The 27476-nt window shown below is 59.4% G+C and overlaps 1 protein-coding gene across 3 annotated transcripts; it reads right to left on the bottom strand.

The window, feature by feature from the left end:
* Positions 1 to 127: 127 nt before the first annotated feature.
* On the bottom strand, positions 128 to 27176 carry GATAD2B (GATA zinc finger domain containing 2B). Of its 3 annotated transcripts, none has more exons than XM_064175799.1 (11): positions 27076 to 27176; positions 12587 to 12916; positions 11185 to 11314; positions 10789 to 10920; positions 10361 to 10492; positions 8661 to 8831; positions 7546 to 7861; positions 6001 to 6203; positions 4664 to 4774; positions 4063 to 4180; positions 128 to 3195 (listed from the first exon to the last, which is right to left on the bottom strand). In XM_064175799.1, exons 2-11 carry the CDS (start codon positions 12913 to 12915, stop codon positions 3062 to 3064), a joined length of 1776 nt encoding a protein of 591 aa, XP_064031869.1. In that variant the 5' UTR covers position 12916; positions 27076 to 27176; the 3' UTR covers positions 128 to 3061. The 3 variants fall into 3 exon arrangements, with proteins under 3 accessions (XP_064031869.1, XP_064031871.1, XP_064031870.1); XM_064175801.1 differs by lacking the exon at positions 27076 to 27176 and adding an exon at positions 25764 to 25889; XM_064175800.1 differs by lacking the exon at positions 27076 to 27176 and adding an exon at positions 19139 to 19433.
* Between the last annotated feature and the right edge of the window lie 300 nt (positions 27177 to 27476).

The raw sequence follows: 27476 nt of genomic DNA, 5'->3' as shown, positions 1-27476 counted from the left end.
CCGGGCTGGGCCTTCTTCGTTTCATTTTTTTTCCTTTTTTTGCCATTTTTCTTTTTTTTTTTTTTTTTTTTGTGGTTTTTTTTTTACACAATGTACAATTAAGGATTTTTTTATATATATTTCCCCCCCTTTTTAAAAAATGTTTCCTTTTTATCCTTTTTCTTTCCTCTTCTTTTTTTCCTCTCTTTCCCCCCTATTTTTTCCTCGTTTTCTTTTCCCTCCTCTTTTATTTTCTTCCTCTTCCACACCCCCCCCCCCCCCCCGTTTTCTTTTTTTCCTCTTTTTTTTTTTTTCTCCTTTTTTTTAAATCTTCTTTAATGTGTCAGGAAGTAGCTTATGTACAAGTGGAGTCCTGGGCATAGCGTTCGGCAGCAAGGTCGGAAGCTTAATGACGAGGCGGGGGGAGAGAAAAGGGGGCAGGGCAGGGCAGAGCGGGGCTTTGGAGGAACCCCCCCCACACACACATACCCCAGGCCCCCAAAGAAAGCTTCGCGAGCAGATCTACCTCTAGCCGTGAGAGAAGCAGGGAAAAATCCTTGTTTCTGGACCTTGGGCGGGGGAAGCCCAAAAATGAAGGAAAAAAGGACCCCGGGGGAGGGGGCAGGAGGGGCCAAGCCAAAAGAAGAATCGTAACAAAAAGAGCAAAGCTGCGCAGGTCACAACCTCCGGGAGCCCTGGGGGGTGGCCTCACTGCCCACTCCCCCACCGCCCCCAGGCACCGTTTGGGGGCTGGAATGAGGCTGGGGAGGAGTTGGGGCAGGGTTGGGGGGAGGGGAACTGCCAGCAGACCCCAGGGCCGAGGCGTTTTGCCCCATCCTAGCCCCATCAAACTCCCCCCCAGGAAAAAAAAAAAGGGATTTAAAACAACAACAAAAAGCAAACTGAAGACCCGAGGTGGGGGGCGGGGGGGTCCCCTCGTCTCCGGGGGGTGGATTCCAGGTTTAGCACCATGAAGCTGGCATCTTGATCTCCACCGACTGCCCCTCTCCCCTCCTCTCCCTCTCCGTACCCCCCCGGGAGAGGCTTGGGGTGAAATATTGCACTTGGTTATTTTGTCTTTTTCTTTCTCTTAATTCTGAATTTCCTCGACCCAGGCGCCCAGGTGGCCGCGAGGCAGCACCCGACGGGGCGGGGAGGACGGCACTTGAGCAAGGGCCTGTCTGGCGTGCGTGTGGGGGCCGGACCATGTCGAAGCGGCGGGGGGGTGGACTCTTTAGAAAAACACAGCCCCCCAAAATAAACTGAACATTCCAAAGGTTTACCCAGGAAATAAATGGTCCAAAGTGCTCCCCCCGGGGAAGCAAGTGGGGGGTTGTTGAGAAGAGCCTGGTGCTCCCGGGGGGGGGGGGTGGGGGTGTGAAAAAAAGGGAAGGGGGGAGCTAATGGAGGTGACTCCCCTTAAAAAAAGCCCACAAAAAAATACACCTGTGTCTATAGATCTGCCTCTACCTTCAGGAGCCTCCAAAAAAGCCCAAATTAACCCCCAAAGAAAATCCTTTTGCCTCTGGAGGGTCCCGGGGGCGTGTGGGGCGTGGGGGGTGTGTCAGGGTGCCCAGGCCCCTCGGGGGGTTAAGTGCTTAGTGAGCTGGGGAGGGGGAAAAATTGTGAGGGGTACTCCAGGGAGACCCCAGCCCCAGAGACCCAAAGTCAGGGGCAAGAGAGAGAGCCTCAGAATTGCACAAAATGGGAACAGGGCACAGGAAAAGCACAAAAAACCCAAAGTGAAAAAAATGTTCTAAAAGGCCAATAAAAGCCCCAAAAAACCCAAAAGAGAGCCCAGGAGCAGCAAAGCTGGGGCTGGGCAGAGCTGGGTGCCAGGGAGGGGAAAGAGGACAGGGGCATGGGGGCGACTGGGGTGGGGCTGGAGGAGGAGGAAGAGCAGAGCCTGTCAGGGTGCAGGGTAAGTGCAAATTGAGCCTTTCTCGGCCGGCTCTGTGCGGCTCCTTCCTTGCTTTGGGTTCACTGCCCACCGGGCGCCGCTGCCGCCAGCCCCCTGCCATCGTCCGTGGTGCCAGTGCCAGGCTGCTGTGGCTTCGGCGTGCGCGGGGCGGGGACGGTGCTGGGGACCCCCTGCCCATGGCCACTTCTTGGTGTCCTGCTCGGTGCTGGTCCCACTCCAGAGCCCATGCAAAGGGGTCCTGATGTGGCAGCCACTCCCATGCCAGGGGCTTCTTGGACTTGGTCAGTGGGCAATGGCTCCCTGTCAAGGACAGGGGTTGGGATCTGGTGTTGGGCTGCTGAGATCCGAGGTGCTGAGATCCAGTCTGCTGGGATCCAAGGTGTTGGGAGCCAAGGAGTTGGATCCAGGGTGGTGGCTTTGAGGTGGTGGATCCAAGGTGTTGCATCCAAAGTGTTGGAAACGAATGTGTTGAGAACCAAAGTGCTGGGATCCAAGGTGTGGGGATCCAAGGTGCTGGGATTCAAGGTTCTGGGATCCAAGGGGTTGCATCCAGGGTGTTTGGATCAGTGTCCCCAGCTGCTTTGGCCAAGCCCCAGGCCCGGTGGCACCAAGCCGTGGCCCATTGCAGGTCCTTGCCCGCACTGTCCCCCTGAGTCAGCACTGGGCCTGCCCTTAGAGACCAGAACCAGGGGCACCAAAAGTCAAGTGGCTGCCCCGTGGAAAGTCTTCTGGAAAGGGCAACAAAAAGAAGGGTTTGCAGGGCAAAGCCCCCAGGGGTTAAAGCATCCATTTAGCAGAGGAGGAAGAGAGGAGAAAGAGCAAAGCAAAACCACAACACGAGTGAAAAAAAATCTAAACTTTGTCATCAAAATAAAAGAGGCAAAACCAAGCTGGGGGAGGGTCTGGAGCAGACCTTGTCCTGACCTGGGAGGGGGCCAAGGAGGTGACCTCTGGCAGTGACGGAAAACCAAACAGGGCGCAGGGGTGGTGGGGAGGGGACAGCCAGGCCGGGCTGGAAATGGTTCCTTGTGTGGGTTTGTTTCTTTCCTGTTTTTTTCCTCACTTTCCGCTTTGTTTCCGTTTTCTCTGCTGGGTCTTTCCCTCTGCCCCTGCTGGCGGGAGGCAGCAGCGCAGGCACCGCGTGCTGGGGGCCGAGCAGGGCTATTTCTGCCCGCTGATGGACTGAGATATGGAGCGGGGGGGGATCATATCCAGCAAGTACTCCCGCTGCCGGTCCGCCAGGCTCGACGCCTTGTGGCCCCCCATGCCCGCGTTCAGGTAGGCGATGTTCACACCTGGGCAGAGAGCAGCTGAGGGTCAGAGAGTCAAACCCATGCCAGCAGCCCGGCACCACGGCCACCGAACCCTGTCCCCCAGGGTGCCATGGCCAGCAGAACGAGGGAGGTTCTTCTCCTCTTCCTCTACTCTGCCCTGCTGAGACCTCATCTTGAGCACTGCCTTCAGTTTTGGGCTCCCCAGTTGATGAGGGACAGGGATTTGCTGGAGAGAGTCCAAGGGAGGGCTACAAGGATGACGAGGGGAGTGGAGCAGTGCCTGGTGAGGAGAGGCTGAGGGACCTGGGGCTGCTCAGTCTGGAGAAGAGAAGACTGAGAAGGGATTTAATCAATGTTTATCAACATCTGAGGGCTGGGGCTCAGGAAGTGGGGGGACAGGCTCTGCTCACTGCACCCTGGGATAGGACAAGGAGCAATGGATGGAAGCTGCAGCACAGGAGGTTCCAGCTGAACACAAGGGGGAACTCCTTTCCTGTAAGGGACCCAGAGCCCTGGCACAGGCTCCGCAGAGAGGTTGTGGAGTCTCTTTCTCTGGAGGACTTTCAAGGCCTGTCTGGATGTGTTCCTGTGTGACCTGAGCTAGACTGTAGTCCTGATCTGGCAGGGGCTTTGGACTCGATAATCTCTTTGGATCCCTTCCAACCCCTAATATCTGTGATCCTGTGATCCTGTGATCCTGTTTCCTGAACACTCCCCTGGGAGCTTGGGAACTCCACTGCCTTCCCTGGGCAGCCTTCTCTACCCCAGCCATTTGTGCCATCACGTTGGTCACAACAACAACCAGCCTGGGCAATGCTTCCCACACAAACCCAGACAGGACAGGAGCATCCACCCCAGCCCCAAGCAGCTCCAGCCCCATGCCCTTACCTGGCATGCCCAGGAGCCCTCCTGCCACTGAGAGCTGCGGTGCCTGCGCGAAGTTGGAGAGCATGGAGCGGGCAGAGGTGGGGATGCCACGCTGCAGTGTGCTCTGTGGCTGGGGAGCCTGGGGGCAGGAGAGCAGAGCTGGTGGGGAGGCACCAGGACCAGTGGCATCACCCAGCCCTCTGGCAGCACAGGGGATGCAGCCAGAGGGTGAAGAACCAGTGGTGGGGCCTGGCTGGTACATGGAAATGGGAGTTGGGGGCCATAAGACAGCAGAGCCTGGGGTCAAGCTGAAGGAGAGACATGTCAGGGACCCAGGGGGGAAGGGCAACAGCTACCATCTGGAGGAAATGGGGTGCAGGGCATTTAGGGGAAAGGCCACCCTAGAGGAAAAGGGGCAGACAGACCCCAAACCTTCTGGAAGAGGGATGGCAGCGGGATGCCCACACCTCCCTCCTGGTCAGGGAGCACCCACTGTGCCCACCCCAGACTGGCATCACCCAGCTGGGCTACAGGAGAGAGGACACTGGGCCAGGAGGCCAGTGCTGGGTATGAGGGCCAGGAGGGCAGCAGTGGGTGTGGGCAGGGCCAGAAGGCTGCTTACCTGCCGCAGTGTATGGTGCCTCATGATGTTCTCCTGCTTGCTGACGCTGGACACGGCTGGAGCAGAGGTGGGGGAGAGGGCTGCCTGCTGCTGTAGCCTCTGTTCGATCTCCTGAGAGAGGGAACCAGAAGTACCCTCAGAGGCTTCCTCTAACCCACCCAGTTAGAGCTGCTTGTCCCAGGATGACACCCAGGGCTGAGCTGGGCTCCGGGGAGACCTCAGAGCAGCCATCCAGTAACTGAAGGGGCTCCAGGAGAGTTGGGGAGGAACTTTGGACAAGGGCTGGGGAGTGCCAGGACAAGGGGAAATGGGTTTGAGCTGGAAGAGGGGAGACTGAGACTGGAGAGGAGGAGGAAATTCTTTAGAGTGGGGTTGGGGAGAGCCTGGAACAGGTTGCCCAGGGAGGTGGGAGATGCCCCATGCCTGGAACTGCTCCAGGTCAGCTGGTCTGGGGCTCTGGTTGGGGCTGTCCCTGCTGGCTTCAGGAGCTTGTATTGGATGAGCTATGGAGGTCCCTTCCAGCCCAAGGCTCTCTCTCATCCTAGGAGTTAAATCCCCCTTCCACAGGTCAGGGAGCAGCTCAGCCACTTCCAGTGCATGCCAGGAAAGTCAGTCAGCAGCAAACCCCAGAAGGTTGTCCCTGCCCAGCCCTGGAGCTGCACGTCCAGAGGACGCTGCAGGACTGTGGCCGCTCAGCACCAGCCCAGCGCTGCTGGAACCTCCTCAGCACCTCCAAGCCACTCAGGCTCACACCTGAGAAACCCCAACTGGATCTGTGCAAAGGGAGGGGGCAGCAGGGCAGTGCTGCAGCCTGGCTGGGGACTCCAGGCTCTGCTGCTACCCCAGCACAGAATCACAGAAACATCCAAGTTGGCAGAACCCCTCAGGATCACCAAGTCCAACCTCTGACCCTACTCTACAAAATTCACCTTAAACCATATCCCCAAGCACCACATCCAGATGACTCTGAAACACATCCAGGGTGGGTGACTCCACCATCTCGCTGGGCAGCTCATTCCAGTCCCTGACCACTCTCTCTGTGAAAAACTTTTTCCTAATGTCCAATCTAAACCTGCCCAGGCTCAGCTTGAGGCCATTCCTCCTTGTTCTGTCTCCAGTTACCTGTGAGAAGAGGCCAGCAGCAGCCTCTCCACAATGTCCCTTTCAGGTAGCTGTCGACAGCAGTAAGGTCTCCCCTCAGCCTCCTCTTCCTCACAGTAACCATCCCCAGCTCCCTCAGTTGCTCCTCATCAGGCCCTTCCCCAGCTCTGTTGCCCTCCTCTGGACCTACTCCAGCACCTCCACATCTCCCTCATACTGCAGTGCCCAAAACTTGCCTGTTCCTGCTGCAGAGCCTTCACGAAGGCATTCTTCAGCCTGTTGGTGTGCTCGGCCTTCAGAGCCTTCTTCTGGTTGGAGGTCATGCACTGCTCACACAGGATCTTGCCACTCTTCTCCTGCTTCCAGTGTGGGGTGAAGTCGGTGCGGCACTGGGCGCAGACAAAGGGCTCCACGCGCAGCAGGGATGTGCAGCTCTTCCCTGGGGCCACAGCAGTCAGGGTGGGGAACAGAATCAATCACAGAATGAACCAAGCTGGAAAAAAACTCTGAGATCACCCAGTCCAACCTACCACCTAATATCTTCTCATGAACTAACCCCTGGCACCAAGTGCCTCATGCAGCCTCCTTTTAAACACCTCCAGCCATGGGCACTCCACCACCTCCCTGGGCAGCCCATTCCAATGCCAATCACTTTCTCTGGGCACAACTTCCTCCTAACACCCAGCTTAAACCTGCCCTGGCACAGCTTGAGGCTGTGTCTCCTTGTTCTGTCCCTGGGGGCCTGGCAGCAGAGTCCAACCCCACCTGGATACAGCCTCCCTGCAGGGAGCTGCAGACAGCAATGAGCTCTGCCCTGAGCCTCCTCTTCTGCAGGCTGCACACCCCCAGCTCCCTCAGCCTCTCCTCACAGGGCTGTGCTCCAGGCCCCTCCCCAGCCTTGTTGCCCTTCTCTGGGCACCTTCCAGCACCTCAGTATCTTTCTTAAATTGATGGGCACAGGACTGGACACAGCACTCAAGGTGTGGCCTGAGCAGTGCTGAGCACAGGGGCAGAAAGACTGCCCTGAAACAGGGAACAGGAACCCCCAACACCACCTCCCCCAGGCCATGGGAGGCAAACATCAGAACTCATAGGAGAGGAAATGCACCAGGAGAGGTTTAGGTTGGATGCGAGGAAAAATTTCTGTCCTGCAAGAGTGGTCAGGGCCCGGACCAGGCTGCTCAGGGAGGTGGTGGAGTCCCCACAGACTCCCAGCATGGCTAAGGCTGGAAGGGAGCTCAGAGCTCATCTGCTCCAGCCCCCTGCCATGGCAGGGACACCTCTAAGCTAGACTCAGCTGCCCAAGGCCTCATCCAGCCTGGCCTTGAATACCCCCAGGCAGGAGCCAGCCACCGCCTCCCTGGGCAGCCTGTGCCAGAGTCTCCCCAACCTGGTACTGCAGAACTTCCTCCTCAGCTCCAGTCTAACCCTGCTCTGCCTCAGCTCCAGATCATTCCTTCTGGCCTGTCTCAGACCCCCTTGTGCAAAGTCTCTCTGCAGCCCCCCTGCAGGATCCCTTTAGGCACTGGCAGCAGCTCTGATTTCCCCCTGGAGCCTTCTCCTCTCCAGGCTGCCCAGCCCCAGCTCCCTCAGCCGGTCCTCACAGCAGGGCTGCTCCAGCCCTTGTCTCATTTTGGTGGCCTCCTCTGGCCTCATTCCAGCAGCTCTGTGCCCTTCTCCTGCTGGGGACAGCAGAGCTGGAGGAAATGCTGCAGGTGGGGTCTCAGCAGAGCAGGGCAAGGGTGCCAAGCAGGTGGCAGCAGAACTACATCTGGGCTCACCCTGGCTGTCGATGACACTCTGCACCACCTCCTCCAGCCCCACCATGTAGATGAATTCGCTGTTGGCTGCGCTGGGCAGGAAGTGCAGCAGCGGGGCAGGCGGCTTTGGCGGGGGGATCTCCAGCAGAGTCTTCTCCAGCTGCTTGCGCAGCGCCAGCTTGGCAGCTGCCTGCGAGTTGGCAGCGTCGTTCAGGGCGCTGGGGCTGGGCAGGGGTGAGGACACCCTGTTGACGGCGCCAGGCTGGATGTGGGAGGCAAGGTTCATGTAGATGGCTGAGGATGACGTACGCTGGCACGGGACAGATGAGCTGGATTGCTGGGCAGGAGAGCAGGGGGTTAAAGTGGGCACCAACAGAAAGCCAGCCCCAGCCTCACTTGGCTGCCTAAGGCCAACTTCTCCAAATCCCATCCCCATCCCCAAAGTGAACCTGAGGGACAGCAGCTGTGCTGGGACTCATCAAACCCCCAGTGCCAGCATGGTGGCCTGGGAAAAGACCTCTGCAGGTATCTGATCCAACCCCCAAGCTAGCTGCTGCCTGTTCAGGTGTGGGACTGGCTGGCACCACAGCCTGGAACAAAAGACTGGATGCAGAGGGAGCTGAGTACCAGTGCTGAGCTGGGAAGGGTCTCTGGGTGTGCCGCTGCCTCACTGACATCTTCCTGCTCCCCAGGAGGAAAGCAAACAGGTTCCAGAGTCCTGCTGCTGTGCTCCTCAGGGAGCAAGAGTTTGGTGCCAGCTGTGGGGAGAGGAACCAGAACTGCTCCCAGACCACTTCCCTGGGGTGCTCGTGGCACCAGCAGCACAGGAGGCCAGGGCTTAGATGGTGATGCTTTGGCAGCTCCAAACTTGAAGTTTTTAAACCCTTTTTATTTGCATTTCCCACATAGGCCAGGAACAGAACCACAGTCCCCAGATTCCAGCAATGGGAGTGGGAAGAGGCCACCTGGAGACCAGGGAGCAGAAGAGTGCCCAGGAGCCCTCATTCACTCGGGATCCATTTCCACCTGCAAGCCTTGCTCTGCCACCTCCACACCGCTCTGGACATCCTCCTGGCACACCCCAGTCCTCCTCCCTGCTCACTCCACAGCTGCCCGAGCCCCCCAGGGTCCCATACCGGCTGGTAGCTAATGGCTGGATTCATGCTGGGAGTCGTGGTGCGGATGAGGCCAGGCTTGGGGGGCACCCTCTGCCCCTGCAGCTGGGCAGGGTTCGGGGCAATCACACGCTGGGACATCAGCATATGGGGCAGGGTCGTGTTTGTGGCAGACCTGATGACGCTGTGACCCTGTGGGGAGAGCAAAGCAATCATTGGAGGGTGAAGGAGTGGACCTTGGAGCTTCCCAACCAGGTGCTGCAAGAGCAAAGCTTCTCCACCGACCCCAGCAGGAGGTTGCTGCAGGAGGATCACAGAAGCGCTGTGTCTGGCAAAGCCCCTGGGCATCAGGGAACCCAAGCCTGCTGGCAAAGCCCCTGGGCATCAGGGAACCCAAGCCTGCTGGCAAAGCCCCTGGGCATCAGGGAACCCAAGCCTGCTGGCAAAGTCCCTGGGCATCAGGGAACCCAAGCCTGTAGGCAAAGCCCCTGGGCATTAGAGAACCTAAGCCTGTAGGCAAAGTCCCTGGGCATTAGGGAACCCAAGCCTGCTGGCAAAACCCCTGGACATCAGGGAACCCAAGTGTGCTCCAACCACTATGGCTGTGGCTAACCCAAGACACTCAGCACCACAGCTCTGTGGATTTAAACTCCTCCAGAGACAGGGACTCAGCCACCTCCTTGGGCAGCCTGCTACCCCATGGTACAGAAGCTCTTCCTCAAACCCAGCTCTTCAGCTTAAAACTCTCCACACCTCCTGTACCACCTTCTCCTCCTCTCCCCTCTTCCAGATGAGGTTCGTAGGTGTCCCAATTAAGGAAGTCTCACAAAGGCTGCCCAGACAATGAGCTTCCTCTTCTCCTCCAGCCCATTTCCTTCACCAGCCCTGTCCCACTGAGAAGCCACAATGGGCCTGACCTGAGTCGTTGCCATAGCAAAGCAAACAAATGCCACAAACAAAGAGGATGCTCCATGAAGGGAGGGAAGAAGCAGCAAGGCTGCAGTGGAAGTCTTGGCAAGAGCAGGAGGGAAAGGCACAGGCAGAGGGACTGGAGGATCAGAGAACCATCAGGGCTGGAAAAGCCTCCGAGATTATCCAGTCCAACCATCAACCACGACAGTCACCAAACCTGCCCCCAGGGTTCCTGAACACCTGCAGGCATGGAGCCCCCAGCACCTCCCTGGGGGTCCCTGACCACTCCTGCAGAAACTGTTCCTCGTGTCCAACCTCAGCCTCCCCTGGGGCAACCTGAAGCCATTTCCTCTTGTCCCTTGTTCCTCAGGAGAAGAGTCCAACCCCACCTGGTTCCAGACTCCTTTCAGGTAGGTGTAGAGTGAGAAGGTCTCTCCTTGGGGCCACCACATCTAAACTCAGCTCCTTCCACTTCACACAAGGCCAGAGGCAGTGGCTCAGTTCCTGCCCAGGGCCCCCTGCTGAAAGTGCTACTGCTTGTAGAGCAGCAGGTGGGGCTGACCTGCCCTGGCAGGGCACCGAGGCAGGCACCAAGTGTTACAGGGACGGCTCAGTCTGCACTGATCAACTTCAGAGGTGACTTTGCCTGCAGAAGGAATTTCCCAGCCCCACTGTGGGACCTCAGATTGTTCTCCTCGTGGCACTAGCACTGATCTGCCTCCTGCAAGAGCCTCAAAGCTGGGCAGAGACAGTGGCAGAGTGCAGTGTGGGCGCCTTCTGGGGCAGCAGGGGCTGCTGGGCAGGCTCACCTGTAATGTTCTTAAGTTCTGTGGCTCAACCCCCTGAGCTCCAGGCCTGGAGGGAAGCTTGGACAGTCCCTGCTGTCCCACGTGGGCAGGAGAAGGCTGCACGATGGATGCTGCGTTTGGGACCACTGGAGTCTAGAGTGAGGGATGAGAAGTGGCATTAGGGCTTGGCAGAGCCCTGCTGAGGACTCAGCCCCATCAAAGCCACATCAGACGCTCAGAGCTGCCTGGCATCACCTCCTCAGCTGGCCCACAGGCAGCCTGCCAGGGACACTGAGGCTGCGGATTTGCCACAGACTCTTTGGTAGGAAACATCCCACAGGAGGAGAGATGTGGAGCCGAGTGAAACCCCAGAGCAGAGCCTTTGTCTTTGCCCACCAACTCCTTCCCCTCCTTCCCACCCAGCCAGAGGATGCTGCCCAGAGCTTCACCTTCTGGACCACATTTTCCTTCTGCAGCTGGCTCTGCCTCAGCTTCTTCAGCAGCACCAGCCTGGCCTCCTCCAGCCGCAGCTCGTCCCGGAGCTGCTTGATGAGCTGCTGCCGTTCCTCGATGCTTTTCCCCTGCAGAGAGCCCACAGATCAGTCAAAACCCCAGAACCCTGCTTTGCTGGCTGTCCTGGTCTGCCAACCCATGACACTGGCAAGGGGGTGTGAGGAAGGCTGAAGATAAGCCAGAGCTGTCCCCTGGGTAACCGCGGATGCTGGAGCTGGATTGCTCCATCCAGGAGACAGCTCAGAGCCCCACTCAGCTCTCACATCCTGCCCAGAACAGCAGAATGGTTCCTTGCTGGAGCAGCCTCCCAATGCCAGGAGAAAAGTCCTCACCTTGAACATCTCCAGGTTGGCTGCCTTGAGCCTCTCCTCCATGCGAGAGCTGGCGCGGGGGCTGGAGGCTTCGTTGTCGGACAGTACAATGACATCTGGGGACGGCGTCAGGCGGCCTCTGTCCTGCTCACTGCAGGGAGAAAGCAAAACTGACCCACAGCAGCAGGGAACCAGAGCAGGAGTATCCCCTGCTCCACCATGGACATGAACAGGAGCTGGGGACTGCTCTCCCTGCCTGGAGAGCTTCACCAGCTTGAGAACCTCTGCCCACAGAGGGAAAAGCCAAATCATCAACCCAACACCACTGCGACCACCAGACCATGGGCAAAGTGGCAGGACTGAGATGGGAGATGAGGAAGAAACTCTTGAGATTAACGGTGGGGAGAGCCTGGCACAGGATGCCCCCTCCCTGGAGGTGTTCAAGGCCAGGCTGGATGAGGCCTTGGGCATCCTGGGCTGGTGGAGGTGTCCCTGGCCATACCAGGGGGCTGGCACTGGATGACCTTTGAGGTCACTTCTGACCCAACCCATTCTAGGATTCTGTGACCTCCAGCACACCCAGAGTGATAAAATATCAGATCTGGGTCCAGGCTCTCCACTGCAGGCTGCTGCTGCTGCTGAGCTTCCAGGAGCATCCAGATCCTCTTTTATTTACACTCCACAGAGGGTTGGGGGGAGCCAAGCCAGAGTCCAAACAGCCAGGGCGAAACAGGGACATCTGCAAGAGCCCCTGGAGCCCTCAGGGCTTTGTCTTCTTTTGTCACGGGGAGGAAGCAGAATTACAACAAAACTACTGGAAGGAGCTGTGGGAGGCAGGCTGAGGTGAGAAGATGTGGAGCATGGTTCCAAACAAACCCCAGCTTGGGGACCCCTTCCAAAACCCAACCTCCTTGGCCTTGCTTCTCCTGCTGCGGAGAAGAACCTGCAGCTGATTTGGGTTTTCTGCCTCTTTTCAGGGCTGATTCCTCTCCAGTGTCCACATCCTGGTGCCCTGCTCAATTCTCCCCACACCTTACCTAGCTCAGAGTGCTCAAAACTCTCCATGGTGCCTGCAGTCACTGACCCACAGCCAAGCTCAATCCCACAGGATCCAATACCCTGGGCGTCCCAACCCATTTCCCAGGTGGCTGAGAACCACAGAGCCATGGAACCCTTTGGGCTAGAGAAGACCTCCCAAGATCCTCAAGGCCCTGCTGGCACCTTGCAGACCCAGACCTGGCCCTGCAGAGCCTGCTGGAGATGTCCCTGTCCACTACAGGGGGCTGGACAAGACGACCTTGGAGGGTGCCTCCCCACCCAGTGCAATCTGTGACTCTGTGACCCTGGAAGGGCTCCCCCAGGCCCCATTTCAGTTGACTTGGGCTCTTGCACCTGGCAGACCTTGGAGCTGCCTGGCACCCACCTCCTCCTGGCACTCATGTCCACCGGCTCATCATTGATGTTCTCCTTGCCAGGCCTCCCTGCAGTCCTACCCTCCCCGTGGGGCCGCAGGCTCCCGTTCAGCTTCTCCTCGTAGACTTTCACCCCGTCCTGTTTCACTGGCAGCTCGTGGGGCACCTCGATGCCTGAGAGGTCTTTCCTCTTCAGCAGTGCCAGCATCTTGAGGCGCTCCATGGCCTCATGCCCCTCCATCTTCAGTCTCTTGGCCAGGACATCGTCACGCTCCTCTGTTGGGTCCAGGCTGCGCTTCAGCAGGTTCAAGCGCAGAGCATCCTCGGTCATTCTGTCCATCCTGTGGCACAGGGAGGCACAGGGGCCACTGGTCAGGACCACAGCAAACAGAAGATAGATGTGGTAGCCCCAGCTTAATCCCCGCCTTCCCTGGGGGCTGGCGGGGACCTCTGTGCCCAGCCTCCCCCTCAGGGAGCACAGCACCCAGCACCCACGCATGGGGCGTGCAGAGACCTGCTGCCAGCTCGATCCCAAACCAGCCAGGCTGGAGTTTCCCAAGCAGGAGGAACCACACGAACCCGACGGGGGAGAGTACCCTAGAGCTCTGAGGAAGCAGGGCAGAACCTCTGGGCCCACATTAAAACTCGGCTGTGACTTGATGAGAGTCACTGGGAAGGGGAGATGGCAGCCTCCAGGTCACCCAGGGACATGAGGGCAGCTTAGCTCCTCCTCTGCTGCCAGCTACACACCCTGGAATTTGGTGCTTGGAGGGGGGAACCTGAGCTGTGCTCTGAGTCCTTCTGTTATCCATACAGCACCGAGCCTGGCAGTGAGCTTCCAGCTCCCTCCACAAAGTCTCCTGCTCCTCCAGAACTTCTGGTTGAAGCTGCCCCATGACTTGGGGAGGAAATGGAGGCACCAAGGGATGGAGGCACTCAGGGAGGGTGAGGAATGGAGGCACCAAGAGATGGAGGCACAGAAGGAGGGTAAGGAACGGAGGCACCAAAGGAGGGAGGCACACAGCGACCATCCCCCCCCATCTCTCCATCCTCCCTGCCCCTCCTCCAGGTGCAGAAATGCCCCAGGGCAAACAGATGCAGTCAAAAGAGGAAGGAGCTGCAGAGCCCATCCCAAACCCCATCTCTTTGCTTTCAGGCTGATAAGAAACCAGCTCCAACAGCACAAAAAAACAACCACGAGAGCTCCACCAGGAAGGGCAAGACCAGCCTGCTGAAGTCTCTGCAGGCTGTGGCTGATGCCAAGCAACTGGGGAAGAAGTCAGGGTTCAGATGTGGGCAGCTCAATAGTGCTGAGCTCTTTTGTCTTCCCTCTCCACACAGCAGCAGCTCACAGGGGCTGGGTAATAAGCTCTGAGCTGGGAGACAGAGCCAAAACAGCCAAATCTTGGCTACTCTGCTTTAGGTGGAGCTTCCAAAGCTTGGCTCCAAGTCACCCAAGAGGTTTGCTCAGCCACAGCTCTGCCAGGACAGCATTGTCCTGGCCCTGTCCTTGGTCCCCTCTCACCACACCTGCCACAGAGCTCAGCTATGGTACCAGTGCAGCCCCCAGGGCACCGACGGTGCAAGGGAACTTTGGTCTCCCAGAGACAGATCGAAGGGGAGAGGGCAGCAGGGACACAAACCCAAATCTGCAGTGAAACAGCACCAAGGGAAGTCCCAGAAGTGTGGTGCCCACCACAGCAGGCTTCTAGCCCAGCCTGGTTTGAGACTGCCACCCTCAGCAGTGCTCTGCTCGCCAAAGCTCCTCTGCTCCAGCCACACCAAGAGGGGCAAGCAGGGGCAGGCTGATGGAGACTCCCAGCCTCCACCTGCAGCCAGCCTCCATCTCCCCCGGCAGAAGTGACCCCAGGTCAGGCTGAAGCTATGAGTGACCAGGGGCATTTGGCAGAAGGGAAAAACCTTCCTGCAGCCAGCACCATGAAAGGGCCTCCACGGCTGCTTCCACCTGGGGCTTGTGGTGGAGATGAGGAGGAGGAGGAGGAGGAAGAGGAGGCGGAGAAGGAGGAGGAGGAGGGGAAGTCCAGATACCTGTCAGTCAAAGGCTGATGCAAAGGGAGGGAGCAGAGGCACTTTGTGAGCAGCTGCTGCTTCAGTGTTTCATAAAGTCACAGAATCAGTGAGGTTGGAGAAACCCTCCCAGGCCATCCAGTCCAACATCAGTCCAGCACCACCACGGCACCAAACCAGGTGCCCAGTGCCAGGGCCACGCCTTTCTTCAGCACCTCCAGGGATGGGGACTCCACCACCTAACTGGGCAGCCTGTTCCAGTCCCTGACCACTCTTGCAGGACACAAATTGTTTCTCATTGCCAATGTAAACCTGCCCTGAGGCATTTCCTCTTTTCCTGTCACTTGAAACTAAAGGACACAGCAAGAGAGCACTACCAGGTAGTGGTGCCCACTCCATGGCACTCCATGGTGCCATCACCTCACAGCACAGAGCTCCAGCAGGAGCAGATTGAGAACACCACTCTAAGGCACAGAAGAGGAATGTGAGACCTTGAGTAGCCTGGGCAGAGGGAAGTGCCCCTGCCCATGCAGGGGGCTGGAACTGGCTAATCTTCAAGGCCCCTTCCAGCCTAAGACATTCGATGGCTCTGTGAACACACTGCACAGGAAACCACAGTCTCCACCACTGAGGAGACCAAAATCCAGCAGCCTCCACACTGCCCAGAAGCCTTCAGCACCCCCTGGCCCCAGGCCCAGCCCCCTGGCAGCAGCAGGATTGGGCTGAGCAGGCCATGAGTTCCCCCACTTGCTGGCAGAGACACCAAAGATTCTGCCCCCTTGGAGGCTTCAGTGCCCAAAGCGAACCAAAGGTGCTGTTAGCAGCAGCAGGTCCCACAACTATTTTGATCCTTCCCAGAGGCTTTCCAGGGTGGAGAATGAGCAGATCCAATAAAAATCCAATGGGGCCCTTCGACCTCCACACTCGACAGCTGGAGGGGGAGGGGAAGAGTTGCAGCTTCACTGGCAGCTCCTCGACTGCAGCACTGGGCATAGCACAGGGCACGGGGGGAGGCTGTTGGACTCGGACCAGAGAAAAGCAACAAGAGGAGGAGGTGTCCAGGGAGGGCTTCCTGGGGAGCCTGAAGGTCAGGCAGGCAGAGCCGCAGGACAGCAGCGAGGACAGCTCTGCGGCGTGCCCACCGGGGGAGACCAGGCTGGGAACAGCTCCTCCTGAGCAGCCGCTTGTGACCGCAGGGGAAGCCCCAGGGAGCTGCACTGGGGCAAGGCCACCACAGCCAGGAGACCACCACGACCCCTGCAGGCCTCCTCCAGCTCCTGCTGGAGCTTCCCAGCCAGCCACAATCCCGGCAGCACCAACACGGGCAGGCACCAGCAGCTGGGACACACTGGGACACTCCATGGGACACTCCGGATCAACCAAGTGAGTGCAGTCTCATTTTTCCCCCTGCTTTGGACTCAGCATGAGGGATCCATTCAGCACAAGGGATCCCTGACCTGCTAAGGGACCTCTGATCACCCCAACGGATCCCTGATCTGCCACAAGGGATCTTGGATCCACCTCTTCTCCCAGCCAGCTGTGGCTGAAGCCTTCTGCGGCTGCTCCTGGCCCCTGCTTGCTGCCCTCCTTCCTGACAGATCTCCAGGAGATCCACTATAACACTCCTGGGAAGAAAAGTCTGCCCCAGTGTCTGAAGGGTCTTCAGTTCCACCCAGCTTCCTCCTGCACATCTGCTCCAGCAGCACAGGGAGTCACTGCCAGGAGCTGGTGCTCAGAGCCGAGAGGTTTCCCTGGATCCCTGTCTCCCGGGGAGCAGGACAGGACAAAGAAAGAGCAGGACAGAGGCCAGTCCTGGTGCCTACCCAGATCCTGCTGATGTGCTCCATGGCCACAACTTCATCTTCAGTTACCTGCCCCAGTGCCTCACACCCTCACTGCACTCCTGGTGCCCAGCTTAAGTCTGCCCTGCTCCAGCACTTGACCTGGAACTCCAGGTCCTTCTGAACAGCCCTCCCTAGCCCTCTTGGAGCCCCTTCAAGGCTGCTCTAAGGCCTTCCTGGAGCCCTCTCTCCTCCAGGCTGAACAGCCCCAACGCTGCCAGCCCGTGCCCACAGCAGCCTCTGACCATCTTGGTGGCTTTCTCTGGCCCCATTCCAGCAGGTCCAGGTCCCTCTTGTGCTGGTGGCCCCAGAGCAGGACACAGTTCACACCAGGCCTGGAGGCACACCCTGTGCCACAGGGTTTGGCTCGTCATGCAGAGCCTGTGGGCTGAGACAATTGTGCCCAAGGGCTGCCCAGAGCCTGGCACACTTCAGGGCTTCGACGTCTTCTCCCATGCAGGCTGAGCTCAGTCCAGCACCGCTGTGGCGCATCTCAGCCTGGCACACATAAAATGGCTCCCAAGGCAGTGCTCCATGCAGGGTACAAAAGGGGGAAAACAAACACAAAGCGAGGGGGTCCTGCCCTAGTAGCTGGGTGGCCTGAGCAGAGACCTCCAAGAGCTGCAAAAGGAGGAAGAAAACACTGCAAGGCCCACGGCAGCGCCGACCCAAAGCGCAGCTGCCAGACAGATCCTGGTGCTGAGGTGTGGAGGAAACCCTGAGCCAAGGTGGGACTGAGCCCCCAGGGCAGCCTGGAGCCCTGCACAGGGCCCGAGGTGCAGGCAATGGAAGAGAGGCTGCAGGGGCTGCGGTGGGGAGAGGGCTGGGGAACAACCTGGGGTCCAAACCCCAAACAAAGAGCAAGGAGAGGCTGGGGAAGGGAGGCAGCGAGCTCGGAGAGGAGGCACTCGAGAAGTGGGGGGCAAGGGGAGGGCTCTCCTGCTCGGGGAGTGGGAATCACAACCCAGAAAAGACAAAGGGAATGTTTGGGAAGCCAGAGAGAGCTCATCCGGGGTCGGGAGCTGCCTCTGCCCACAGTAGGCTGTAAATCCTCAGCGTGGCTCCGGCGCAAATCCATCCGGCAGCTCCGCGGCTTCCCCCCCAGCCTAGCACCGCAGCCTCCTCCACCCAGGGACCCCCGGGCACGGCCTCCTGGCTGGGCTCCCAAAGGCGGCGTGGACCCCTCGCAGGTGCACCCTGGCTGATGAGGGTGCAGGGGGCTGGAGACCACCCCCACCCCCAAGCACCTTAGTTTGCCCCCAGCCGAGATCGCTGCGGGCAGACTTGGGCCAGCCCCCAGGCACTGCAGTCCTGCGGTGAGCTCTATAACGACCCAAGGGGTGGGAGCAGGAGGGGGCTGAGCGAATGCCACCTTCCCTCTCCTCTCTTCCCCTCCTTTTCCTGCTTTCCTTCTCCTTTCTTCCCCTCCCTAGTTCCCGTTTCAAGTTCATCCCTCAGGATCCATTCACTGTCCCAGGGAGCTGTCACCTTATCCCAGAATTCCACAGACAGAGAGGACAGGGGAGGAAGAAAGCTGCTCCCAGCCTCTGGGTGAGGGCAAACTAAGACAAACCCCCCCCCAGGAAAACCAATTACACCATAACACCTCCCCCGCGTCACTGGGGGGAACTGGGCAGCACTGGGGCAAGCTGGAAAACTCTCCCCACTCTCAGTGGATCGCTGGGGTAAGGAATGAAGGGAAAAACAGACTGGTAAGGGGGGGCTGGGGGAACCGAGACTGAGTGAACTGGGGACTGGGTGAGCTGAGACTGCGTGAACTGGGGCTGGGTGAACTGGGGACTAGGAAAGCCTGGACTGAGTGAACTGGGGGCTGGGTGAGCTGGGTCTGAGTGAGTCTGGACCGAATGAATTGGGGACTGGGTGAACTGGGACTGGGTGAGCTGTGGCTGAGTGAGCCTGAACTGAGTGAACTGGGGCTGGGTGAGCCAGGAGTGGCCAGCGCGGGGCTGGCCGACCAGGGACTGGCCGATGCGGAGCTGGGTGAGCCGGGACGGGTCGACGCGGGGCTGGCCGGTCAGGGGGTGGCCAGTGAGAGGCTGGCCGGTGAGGGGCTGGCCGGTCGGGGGGTGGCCGATCAGGGACCGGCCGATGCGGGCACGCCACAAGCTCCGGGCTCCTTTCCCTAGGGCGCAGGGCGATTTCCTCGACTGCGGCCTTGCCTTTGTGTGCCGACTCCTGCCCAGCGCTGGCTGCCAGCCACGAGAGCCCGGAGCCAGCATCAGGGCCAGGGGTGGCAGAGGCAGAGATGGAGAAGGGGGTGGACAAGCAGACAACCAAGCGGCAGATGAAGGAGGTGTCAAACCCACCCATCGTGCCTACATGGGGGGCAGAAACGCCGCTAGTGCCCGGCCCCAACAGCCAGGCTCGGGTTTTTGCTTGCAGCAGCTTTAGGAATTCCACTGGACTAGTGATGGAGAGGTGGAGGGGGGAGGGCAGAGGGGAGAGAAGGGAAGAGCTCCGGCAGCAGGCAGAAGCCACAGTGCTCACCCTCCCCCCTTCAAACGTTCTGGTCAAACATTCCGGGGAGCTGCCAAACTCAGGTTAAAAAGGAGAGGAAATAAGCCCCAACCCCAAAAATCCAACCCCAAAGCCGATGCCCCCCCAAAGCCGGCACCCCCAGAGCGCCTTTGTCTGCTGAAGAGACGGAGAGGACCGGGTCCGAGGGGTACTTACAGGTACAGCACTGCCGCTGCCTCCTCCAGGTGGCAAGAGAATTGGGCAGCAGAGGCGAGAGGCAGCGCGGGCACGGCGGGGGGGCCGGCGGCGAAGGATAAAGGTTGGGAGAGGAAGACGAGGAAGAGGAGGCTGGGTCGGGGGTGCGGAGCAGCCCTCTCGGCAGAGCCCGGGCGGCCCCGCGTGCCATCCCCCTCCAGGGACCTGCGGCAGCCCTGTCTGGAGCGGGCACTTCCCTGCCAATCATGCGCCGTGCTCTTATATTAAACAAAAGAAAGGGGATGCTTACTTTTACCCAGCATGCTCCGCGGGCAGGGAAAAGGGGAAAAAACCACTAAAAAAATAAAACCAGTTGCAGCCGGTTTGTAACCTCGGGACACGGAACCGTCTCCTTACCCCCTCTTTTTTCTTGGCGGCGCTCGGTTTTGGGGGATGTGGGGCAGGAGGCTGTCGGCCGCTGCTGGCCGCCCCCCGCCCCCCCGCCCCAAAACTCCACCATCATCTCCTCCCTCCACCCCCCCACCCCTTGCCAGCAGCCCCTGGCCCCCCGCCAAACTTTGTCTTCATTCATGAGAGCTCCTTCCCTCCGATGCTGTTTAACTGTTTCACTCCCGAACGCAGCCGCCTGGGCTCCTCCATCTCCCGAGGCTCCTCCGCACAGGTGGCTTCGGTCACCCCCCACGGGCACCGCAGAGTGCAGCGGCCGAATACCCTCCCACCGCCTGCTGGCACAGGAGCTCTGTCCCCTGCCTCTCTTCGCAGGATCCCAGGGTGGGCTGGGTCGGAGAAGCACTTCGAGATGCTCCAGCCCAACCATACCCCAACTCCAAGCCTGGGGCTCAACCACGGCCTCAGCTCTGCAGCTTGGAAGCCCCTCCAGGGGGTTGAGCATTCAGCCACCAACCTGGGCAGCCTGGGCCAGTGTCTGAGAACCCTTCCAGTGAAGCAGTTTCTTCTGATGTCCAACCTGGGGCAACCTGAGGCCATTTCCTCTTGTCCTGTTCCCTGGACAGCCCAACCCCGACTGGCTCCATCCTCATCTCAGGGAGCTCTAGAGACCCAGGAGGTCTCCCCTCAGCCTCCTCTGCTCCAGCCTCAGCACCTCCAGCTCCCTCAGCTGTTCCTCCCCAGCCCTCTTCTTCAGACCCTTCCCTGCTCCCGCTCCAGCTCCTCAATGTCCTCCTGGGAGTGAGAGACCCAACCCTGACCCCAAGATTCCAGCTGTGGCCTCCCCACTGCCCAAGCCAGGGCGACAATCCCTGCCCTGCTCCTGTTGTGACCGATCCAGGTCAGTCTGCTGTTGCCTTTCTTGGCCAGGTGGGCACTCCCTGGCTCATCTCCAGCCGCTGTCACCAACCCCCCCACCCCGGTCCTTACCCACCTGGCAGTTTCCAGCCACTGCCCGCAGCCTGCAGCCTCCATGGCGTTGCTGTGAGCTGAGGGCAGGACCCAGTCCTGTGCAGCACAGGAGCCTTTGCAGACACCACAGTGCAGGGTCCCTGCTTTTGGTTGCTTCAAGCGTCACCAGACCACCCCCAACCCAGAGCCACTCTGGGAGCCACCACACCCTGCAGCTCTCCTGGCTGGAGCCAGCTCCAGGAGTCTCACCATGCTCCAGTCTGTGTTGGTATTGATCAAGGTCCCTTCCAACCCAACCCATTCCATGGTCCTGCGAACCAGCCCCAGCCCCACTGCAGCCCAAAGTTTCTGAACCACTTGTCCCTGTCCTCAGCTGGTCAAATTCTCTGATTTCCTGAGGACCATTCCATGCCTGTTTCCTGCTCCACATCCTCCTCCAGCCCTTTCAGCCTCATTTCAGGGCATGTGGAGACTGAGCAAAGATGAAACCCCTCCAACAAATCAGGGCTGACTGAAGGCTCTTCACATCTTCCCTTTTGTCCTGCCCTTTACCCTGCTGTGGAGGCTTCAGAACCATCTTTATGGCCCGGATGGGGGAAAGGTGCTAGTGACACATCCTGGCCTGCTCATTAATTGAATTTTAGGGTCCTTTCACAAGGACTCATCCTCTGGATGCTTCTATTTCCAGTTTGAAAAGGCTTTGAGGAGGAGCTGACAAAAGCTGCTTTATGCTGGTCGGCTTCCTGAGCCCAATTCATTATCTGCAGGTGATCTGTGGTGAAGAATCTCTCCCTGCTGCCCTCAGCTCCAGCAGGTGAAGAGCATTCAGGGCCCCAGATTCCATCTGGGCTTTTACAGAGGGGTAACATACAGAGGATGGGTGCCAAAGGGTCTCCAGGGTGCCAAACCCCAAGCTTCTGCAGGTAACTAAGAGAGAGGCAGGTGACCAAAAAAGCAGGATGGGAACACCTGGAGTTAATCTCTTGAGATGAGATGTTTGGGAAGTTGAAATTGTCACAGAATCCCAGCATGGCTAAGGCTGGAAAGGAGCTCAGAGCTCACCTGCTCCAACCTAGGCCTGCCATGGCAGGAACACCTCTCAGCTAGACTCAGCTGCTCAGGGCCTCATCCAGCCTGGCCTTGAACACCCCCAGGCAAGAGGCAGCCACAGCCTCCCTGGGCAGCCTGTGCCAGACTCTCCCCACCCTGATATTGCAGAACTTCTTCCTTAGTTCCAGCCTAAGCCTGCTCTGCCTCAGGTCCAAACCATTCCCCTTTGGCCTGTCTCAGACACCTTCATGCAAAGACCCTTTGCAGCCCTCCTGCAGGATCCCTTCAGGCACTGGCAGGCAGCTCTAAGATCCCCTCTGGTCTTCTCTCCAGGCTCTGTGAAAGGAAAAAAAGTCCCCAACCCCCAGCCCTTCACAGACTCCTCCGCCCAGTGCTGGGTCTAATTTTAGAGAGGAGGCCTGGAAGCTCTCCTCACACCCTGGCATTCCAAACTCTGGTCTCCAGAAGGGTGCTGGGCATGTTCTGGTATCACCGGCACAGCTCCCGGATAAAGTTCCACAACCCAAAGGCAGAGCTGGGAAGCACGACCAGGAGTGGGGCATCAGCCCTGTGTCTCAGGACAGCTCCAGCCAGCAGCTGCCACACTGCTGGGAAAGGATGGAAAAAGGAAGAGGGAAAAATCTCAGCACTGCAAGCTTTCTCCTGCTCCACTTCCCAGGGCTGGGGCTGAGCTTCCACAGAACCATGGCCTGGGTTAGATTGGAAATGACCACAAGGATCACCCAGCTCCAACACCTGCCACGGGCACCTCCCACCAGCCCAGGTTGCTCAGTGCCTCATCCAGCCTGGCCTTGAACAGCTCATCCACAGCCTCCCTGGGAAACTTGCTCCAGCCTCACTGAAAAGAATTTCTTCCCAGCACCAGGGAAGGGAGAAGCCACCACCAACCTCAACCACTCCACAGGAGCTGGGAAAAGCACCAGCTCAGCCCCTAGGTGCTCAGCTTCATTTTAACCTTAACTAAACTTTAAATCCATTTAATTGCAGCTTTGAAAAAAAAGCAGGAAAATACAAAGAGCTGCCCCTCCACCAGGCTCGTTCTCACCCCAACACCTCAGGAGCAAGGGCAAGCTGGGCTGGCCGAGAGCGAGGCCCCCAGAGCCACCTGCGTTCCTCCAGGCCCCAATTCCCGAGCAGCTCTCTTCACAGGGAAAAGCCATCCTTGGAAACCTCTCCTTTTCCAGTGACCCAGATAAGAACCGACTCCAGCTCCCACGGCAGCAGGAGCCTCTCCCCAGGAAGGGGATGCAGACACAGAGCGCAGCTCTAACAGCCATGGAGAGCTCCTGCAGAAGGCAAGGGGAACGCTGGGGACTGCTCCTTCAAAGAGCCAAATGCTCCAGAAAGCAAGAGAAATGAACCAAAACCTGACCCAGCAGGGAAGGAACCATGGACCTGGGGCAACACCTCAGCTCCTGAGCCCCTGCACCACCCTAAGGTCATAGAACCATGGAATTCTTCAAAAGGACCTTCAGAGCTCATCCATCCCAAGCCCCTGCAGCCAGCAGGGACAGCCCCAACCAGGCTTACAGCCACAGACAACCTGGCCTGGGACACTGCCAGCCAGGGAGCATCTCTCACCCCTCTGGGCAGTCTAGGCTAGGCTCTCCCCACTCTTAGCAGGTCCAGTTTCTCTTTCTCTCCACTCTCAACCTACCTCTGGCACTTCCAAACCAACCCTCTTGGTCCTGCCACCACAGACCCTACTCCAGTCTCTGTCCCCAGATTTCTTCTCAGCACTGGGAGCTCTCCAGAAGGTCGCTCTGGAGCCTTCTCCTCTCCAGGCTGTACCCTCCCAGCCTGGCCTACCAGCAGAGCCCTTCCAGCCCTGTCAGCACTGTTGTGGCCTCCTCTGGTCCTGCTCCAGCAAGTCCCTGTCTGTGCTGCGGGCTCCAGAGCTGCTCCAGCACTGCAGGGGTCTCAGCAGATGACAGCAGAGGGGCACAGTCCCCTCCCTGCCCCTGCTTCCATGCTGCTGGGGACCAGCCCAAGGCACGTCTGGGGCTGTGCTGGCAGTGCTTGGTGCCAGCTCCTCAAGGCTGCTCCCAACCTATCCATCCCCCAGTCTGTGCTGTACTGGGAGCTGCCCCTGCCCAGCTGCAAACACTTCCCCTGGTTGAACCTCAGGAGGTTCCTCCACCTTGCCCAGGTGGCCTTTGGATGTATCCAGCCTTGGCTGGCCACTCCTGACACCGCAAGTGAAGCCCCAGCAGTGGCAGCTCTGCTCACAAGTGCCAATCCACCCAGTGGTAACCTACATGCAGCAGTAAAGCCACCAGGAACAAAACCTGAACCATCTGGAACCAGCCTCCTGCAATCCACCTCGAGACAGCACAGCAGAAAACAGGAGGAAGCCTCCAGATCAGCTCCTCACTGGTGGCACTAAGCGGTGGGAGCACAGGGACGCCCCAGCTGCCAGTGCCTGGCATGGTGGCTCCCTAGAGTTTCTTCTCCATCTTCCAGAGCTGTGAGCCCTCAAGAGCATGTGGCAGGGGCTGACAGGTTGGGTTCCTGCACACGAGGGGAATGATTTGTGGCCAAATGCTCTTCATTTTTGCTTAAACAGAAACACTCTGCTGCTGGGCCCTGGAACAAACAAGACATAGAGGGACACCCCCAGGGCTCCCACACCCTCCAAAGCCAGCAGCCAAAGAATCCAGCAGCCCCAAAATCCAATACTGAATAGACCCCAAATCCATAAGCCTCCTGGCAAGAGAAGCAGAGTGAGTAGGGATGGATGCTCCCTGCCAGCTGCACCTCAGTGTGAGCCTGAGGCAGCCCCAGAGATCAGGGAAAGCTCCAAAGCTAAGGCTGTACCTCACAACCAACATCCCAACGCTGCAGAAAGCAGCTTGGAAAGCAGGAGAGACCTCAGAGCAGCTTTCCAGTACCTGAAGTGGGCTCCAGGAGAGACGGGGAAGGACTCTGAACAAGGGTCAGGAGTGACAGGATGAGGGGAAATGGCTTTGAGCTGGGAGAGGGGAGACTGAGACTGGAGATGCAGAAGAAATTCTTTAGCGTGAGGGTGGGGAGACACTGGCACAGTTGCCCAAGGAGGCTCTGGCTGCTCCCTCCCTGGAGGTATCCAAAGCCAGGCTAGATGAGGCTGGTGGGAGTCATGCCTGCCTATGGCAAGGGTTTGGCACTGGATGCTCTTTGAGGCCACTTTAAACCAAACCCATTCTAGGACTCTAGGATGGGGCTTTTGGTGGGGGGGGTTCGGGTGCCTTATTTCTCCATCACCGATCACCCAGGAGGGTGAGGGATAACAAATTCCAGGCAGGCTCCTGGATGAGGCACAGGGATCCCTGTGGGCACCGTTGTGAAGATGCCAGGGCAGTGAAGATTCCTTTTCCATGGCTGCCCAGGACTGCCTCGGAGCAGGAGCTCCAAGGGGTATGCCCTCGGCAACAGAAGCACCACAGCCTGCTTGGACCCACTGGGCTGCCACAGCAGAGCACTGAAGGTGTGTGTGGGGCTCTCCCTGTGCCCCCAGCCCGTGGTGAGAGCAGGCATGGACCCCGGTGCCAGCAGCCCCTCCAGCCCTGATCATCGCGATGCTTCCCCAGCCCCCACCGCGGAACACCGAGAAATCAGAGTCAAAACCTCCCACACCTCCTTCCAGAAGGATGCTGTTCCCCACGGGCTCACAGCCTCCCCTTCCCTTCCTCCTCCTCCAGCCTGTCAGCAACCGAGGAAGGCTCCAAACCCATAAATCTCTCCCCAGTGAATCCCTTCTCTTTCGCGGGGGAATTCAGCTCAGAGCTGGGGAGGGCACAGCAGTGGCAGCACCGCGCTCCCGGCACGTCCAAATGCTTCCCCTCCTCGCTGCCAGCTGCCTCTGCTCACCCAAACCTCCTCCTCCCTGGAAAAGTTCCCCCCCAGATGCAGAGAGGGACAAGAAGTGCTTTTATAATCACCTCAAACACTGAATGTGGGGAAACAGAGCAAAGGGGACAGGATTAGTGACACCCAGGTGAATGAGGAGGGGTCTGAGCCCCTCTGCTCCAGAAACAGCCTTTTCATAGCCGCTCACATCGCGATGCCTACAGTGAAACAGGAAGGAGCTCCCCACGCCAGAATAGGAGCTCCACGTTAAAGTTTTCCTGGCTGGCCCACTCCTGGATTCGATGTGGGGAAGAGAAGTGGGGGTGCAGAAACCAAACGGGAGGCAGAGAGAGGCAGGGCCATGTACCTTCCACTGCCCATCACCTCCCGCGGGGGAAACGGCAGCGCAGGAGGAAACGGGAACGGCAGGAGGAAACGGGAACGGCTCCCGAAGGCCGACAGAAGACGAAGAACAAAGGGGGTGTCCCCTCCGGGTGGCAGCCACCCCAGAGCCCCGCCATGGCGCAGGATCTCTCCATCACAGCATCGCTCGCCACGAAGCGGTACCCAGCCTCAATCCCGAACCCACCACGAGAGAATGGGGGGTGGGGGGGAATTTAGGAACACCCTTCGCATCCCTCCACCCCCAAACCCTCCAGCTGCGTGGGGAGGCAGCTGCTGCCGCCCCCTTCTCCGTTCTCTCCTGCCCCGGGGGACCCCCCACGCACAGCGGGCCCGGTGCCAGGCAGCTCCCGCACCCGGCTCCCCCACCGCCCCCGGCCCAGACAGCCCCACCCGCGGCCAGACGGTCCCCAGCCGGGCAGGGACCGGCACCCCCCCAGCTCCGGGGAAGGAGCCAACACCCGTGTTCACCACGGGGGATCCCCGCCCCCAGCCCTCCTCGCCCATTCCCGAGGGCTGGGCCAGCCCCCGCCACCCCCTCAAGTCCCTCGGGCTCTGCCGCCCCCATCCCCAAACCCTGATCTCTGGCTCGGGCCCTGCGCTCCAAAAATCTTAGGCTCTACCCCCTCAAAACCCCCTCGGCTCTACCCTGCGCCCCCCCAGTCTCTGAGCTCTGTGTGTCGTCCCCCCGCTGCCAAATCTCTGCGCTCCGTCCCCTAAACCCCTTCGGCTCTGCCCCGACAAAGCCAACCCCTCCACTTGCTGCGCCCCCAAGCCCCCGGCTCTGTCGCCCCCCCCCAGACCCCCTCTGCTCTGGTCCCTCCGAAAATCCCCGGATCTGCCCTCCTTCCCCGGTCCCCAAAATCCCTCCTTTCTGCACCCGAAAACCCATCGCTGCGCCCCCCAGTCCCTGAGCTCTGCCTCCACAAAATCATCTCCTCCCTCCCCCGCCCCCTCCCTTTCGAATCCCTCTGCTCTGCCCCCCCCGTCCCTCCGTTCTGCACCCGAATACCCTGCGCCCCCCTGCCCCCCAAATACCTGAGCTCTGCCCCCACAGAAGTGTCTCCACCCCCTCCCTCCCCAGATCCGCTCTGCCCCCCCAGGATCTCCCTCCTCAAACGCACCAAGCCTCTCGAGCGCTGCACCCCCAGATACAGCCCCCCCCATGTCCCCCCCCCGCAACCCCTAGGCTCGCCCCCCCCCCCCCATACCGCCGGGCCTCGCCCCCGCCCCCACCTCCGCCAGACCCGGTTCCCTGCCGTCCTCGCAGTCCTCACCTGGCTCAGGAGAAGGGGGGACCGGGGGCGCCGGTTAGGGGCCCTGAGGCCGAGCCGGAGCCGGAGCCGAAGCCGGAGCCGGGGCCGGGCGGGCGGAGCACAAGCGGCGCCGCAGCCTCCAGCCGCCGCGGAGCGCAGCCGGCACCACCACAAACAATGCCTCTGATTGGGCAGCGGCCCCGTCTCTCTCACCCCGCCTCCCGACCCCACGCGCGACGCCTATTGGCACAGCAGGATAACAGACGCGACGACTCCCCAATCGAATCCGCCAGTTTCCTCGATGGGCCCACCTCCCGCTTTTTACTGGTGGGTAGGCTAGCAGATCGACATGCAGCTCCGCCAATTGGAGACCGCCGAGCTTCCCCGCGGAGCGCCTTCGCTGGGTCCCCGAGCCCGCACAT

Source organism: Pogoniulus pusillus, chromosome 43, assembly GCF_015220805.1.
Source record: "Pogoniulus pusillus isolate bPogPus1 chromosome 43, bPogPus1.pri, whole genome shotgun sequence".
NCBI classification, from domain to species: domain Eukaryota; kingdom Metazoa; phylum Chordata; class Aves; order Piciformes; family Lybiidae; genus Pogoniulus; species Pogoniulus pusillus.
This window is presented reverse-complemented; position numbering and strand designations above follow the sequence as displayed.

What these genes read in the sequence shown, in the direction of transcription:
- GATAD2B (XM_064175801.1), bottom strand. An exon ending in AGGAAAATGTGGTCCAGAAG is followed by an intron (nt 10,493 to 10,788) that starts GTGAAGCTCTGG and finishes CCCTCACTCTAG; the next exon opens with ACTCCAGTGGTCCCAAACGC. An exon ending in AGGCTCTGCAGCAGGAACAG is followed by an intron (nt 4,775 to 6,000) that starts GCAAGTTTTGGG and finishes TCCCTCTCTCAG; the next exon opens with GAGATCGAACAGAGGCTACA.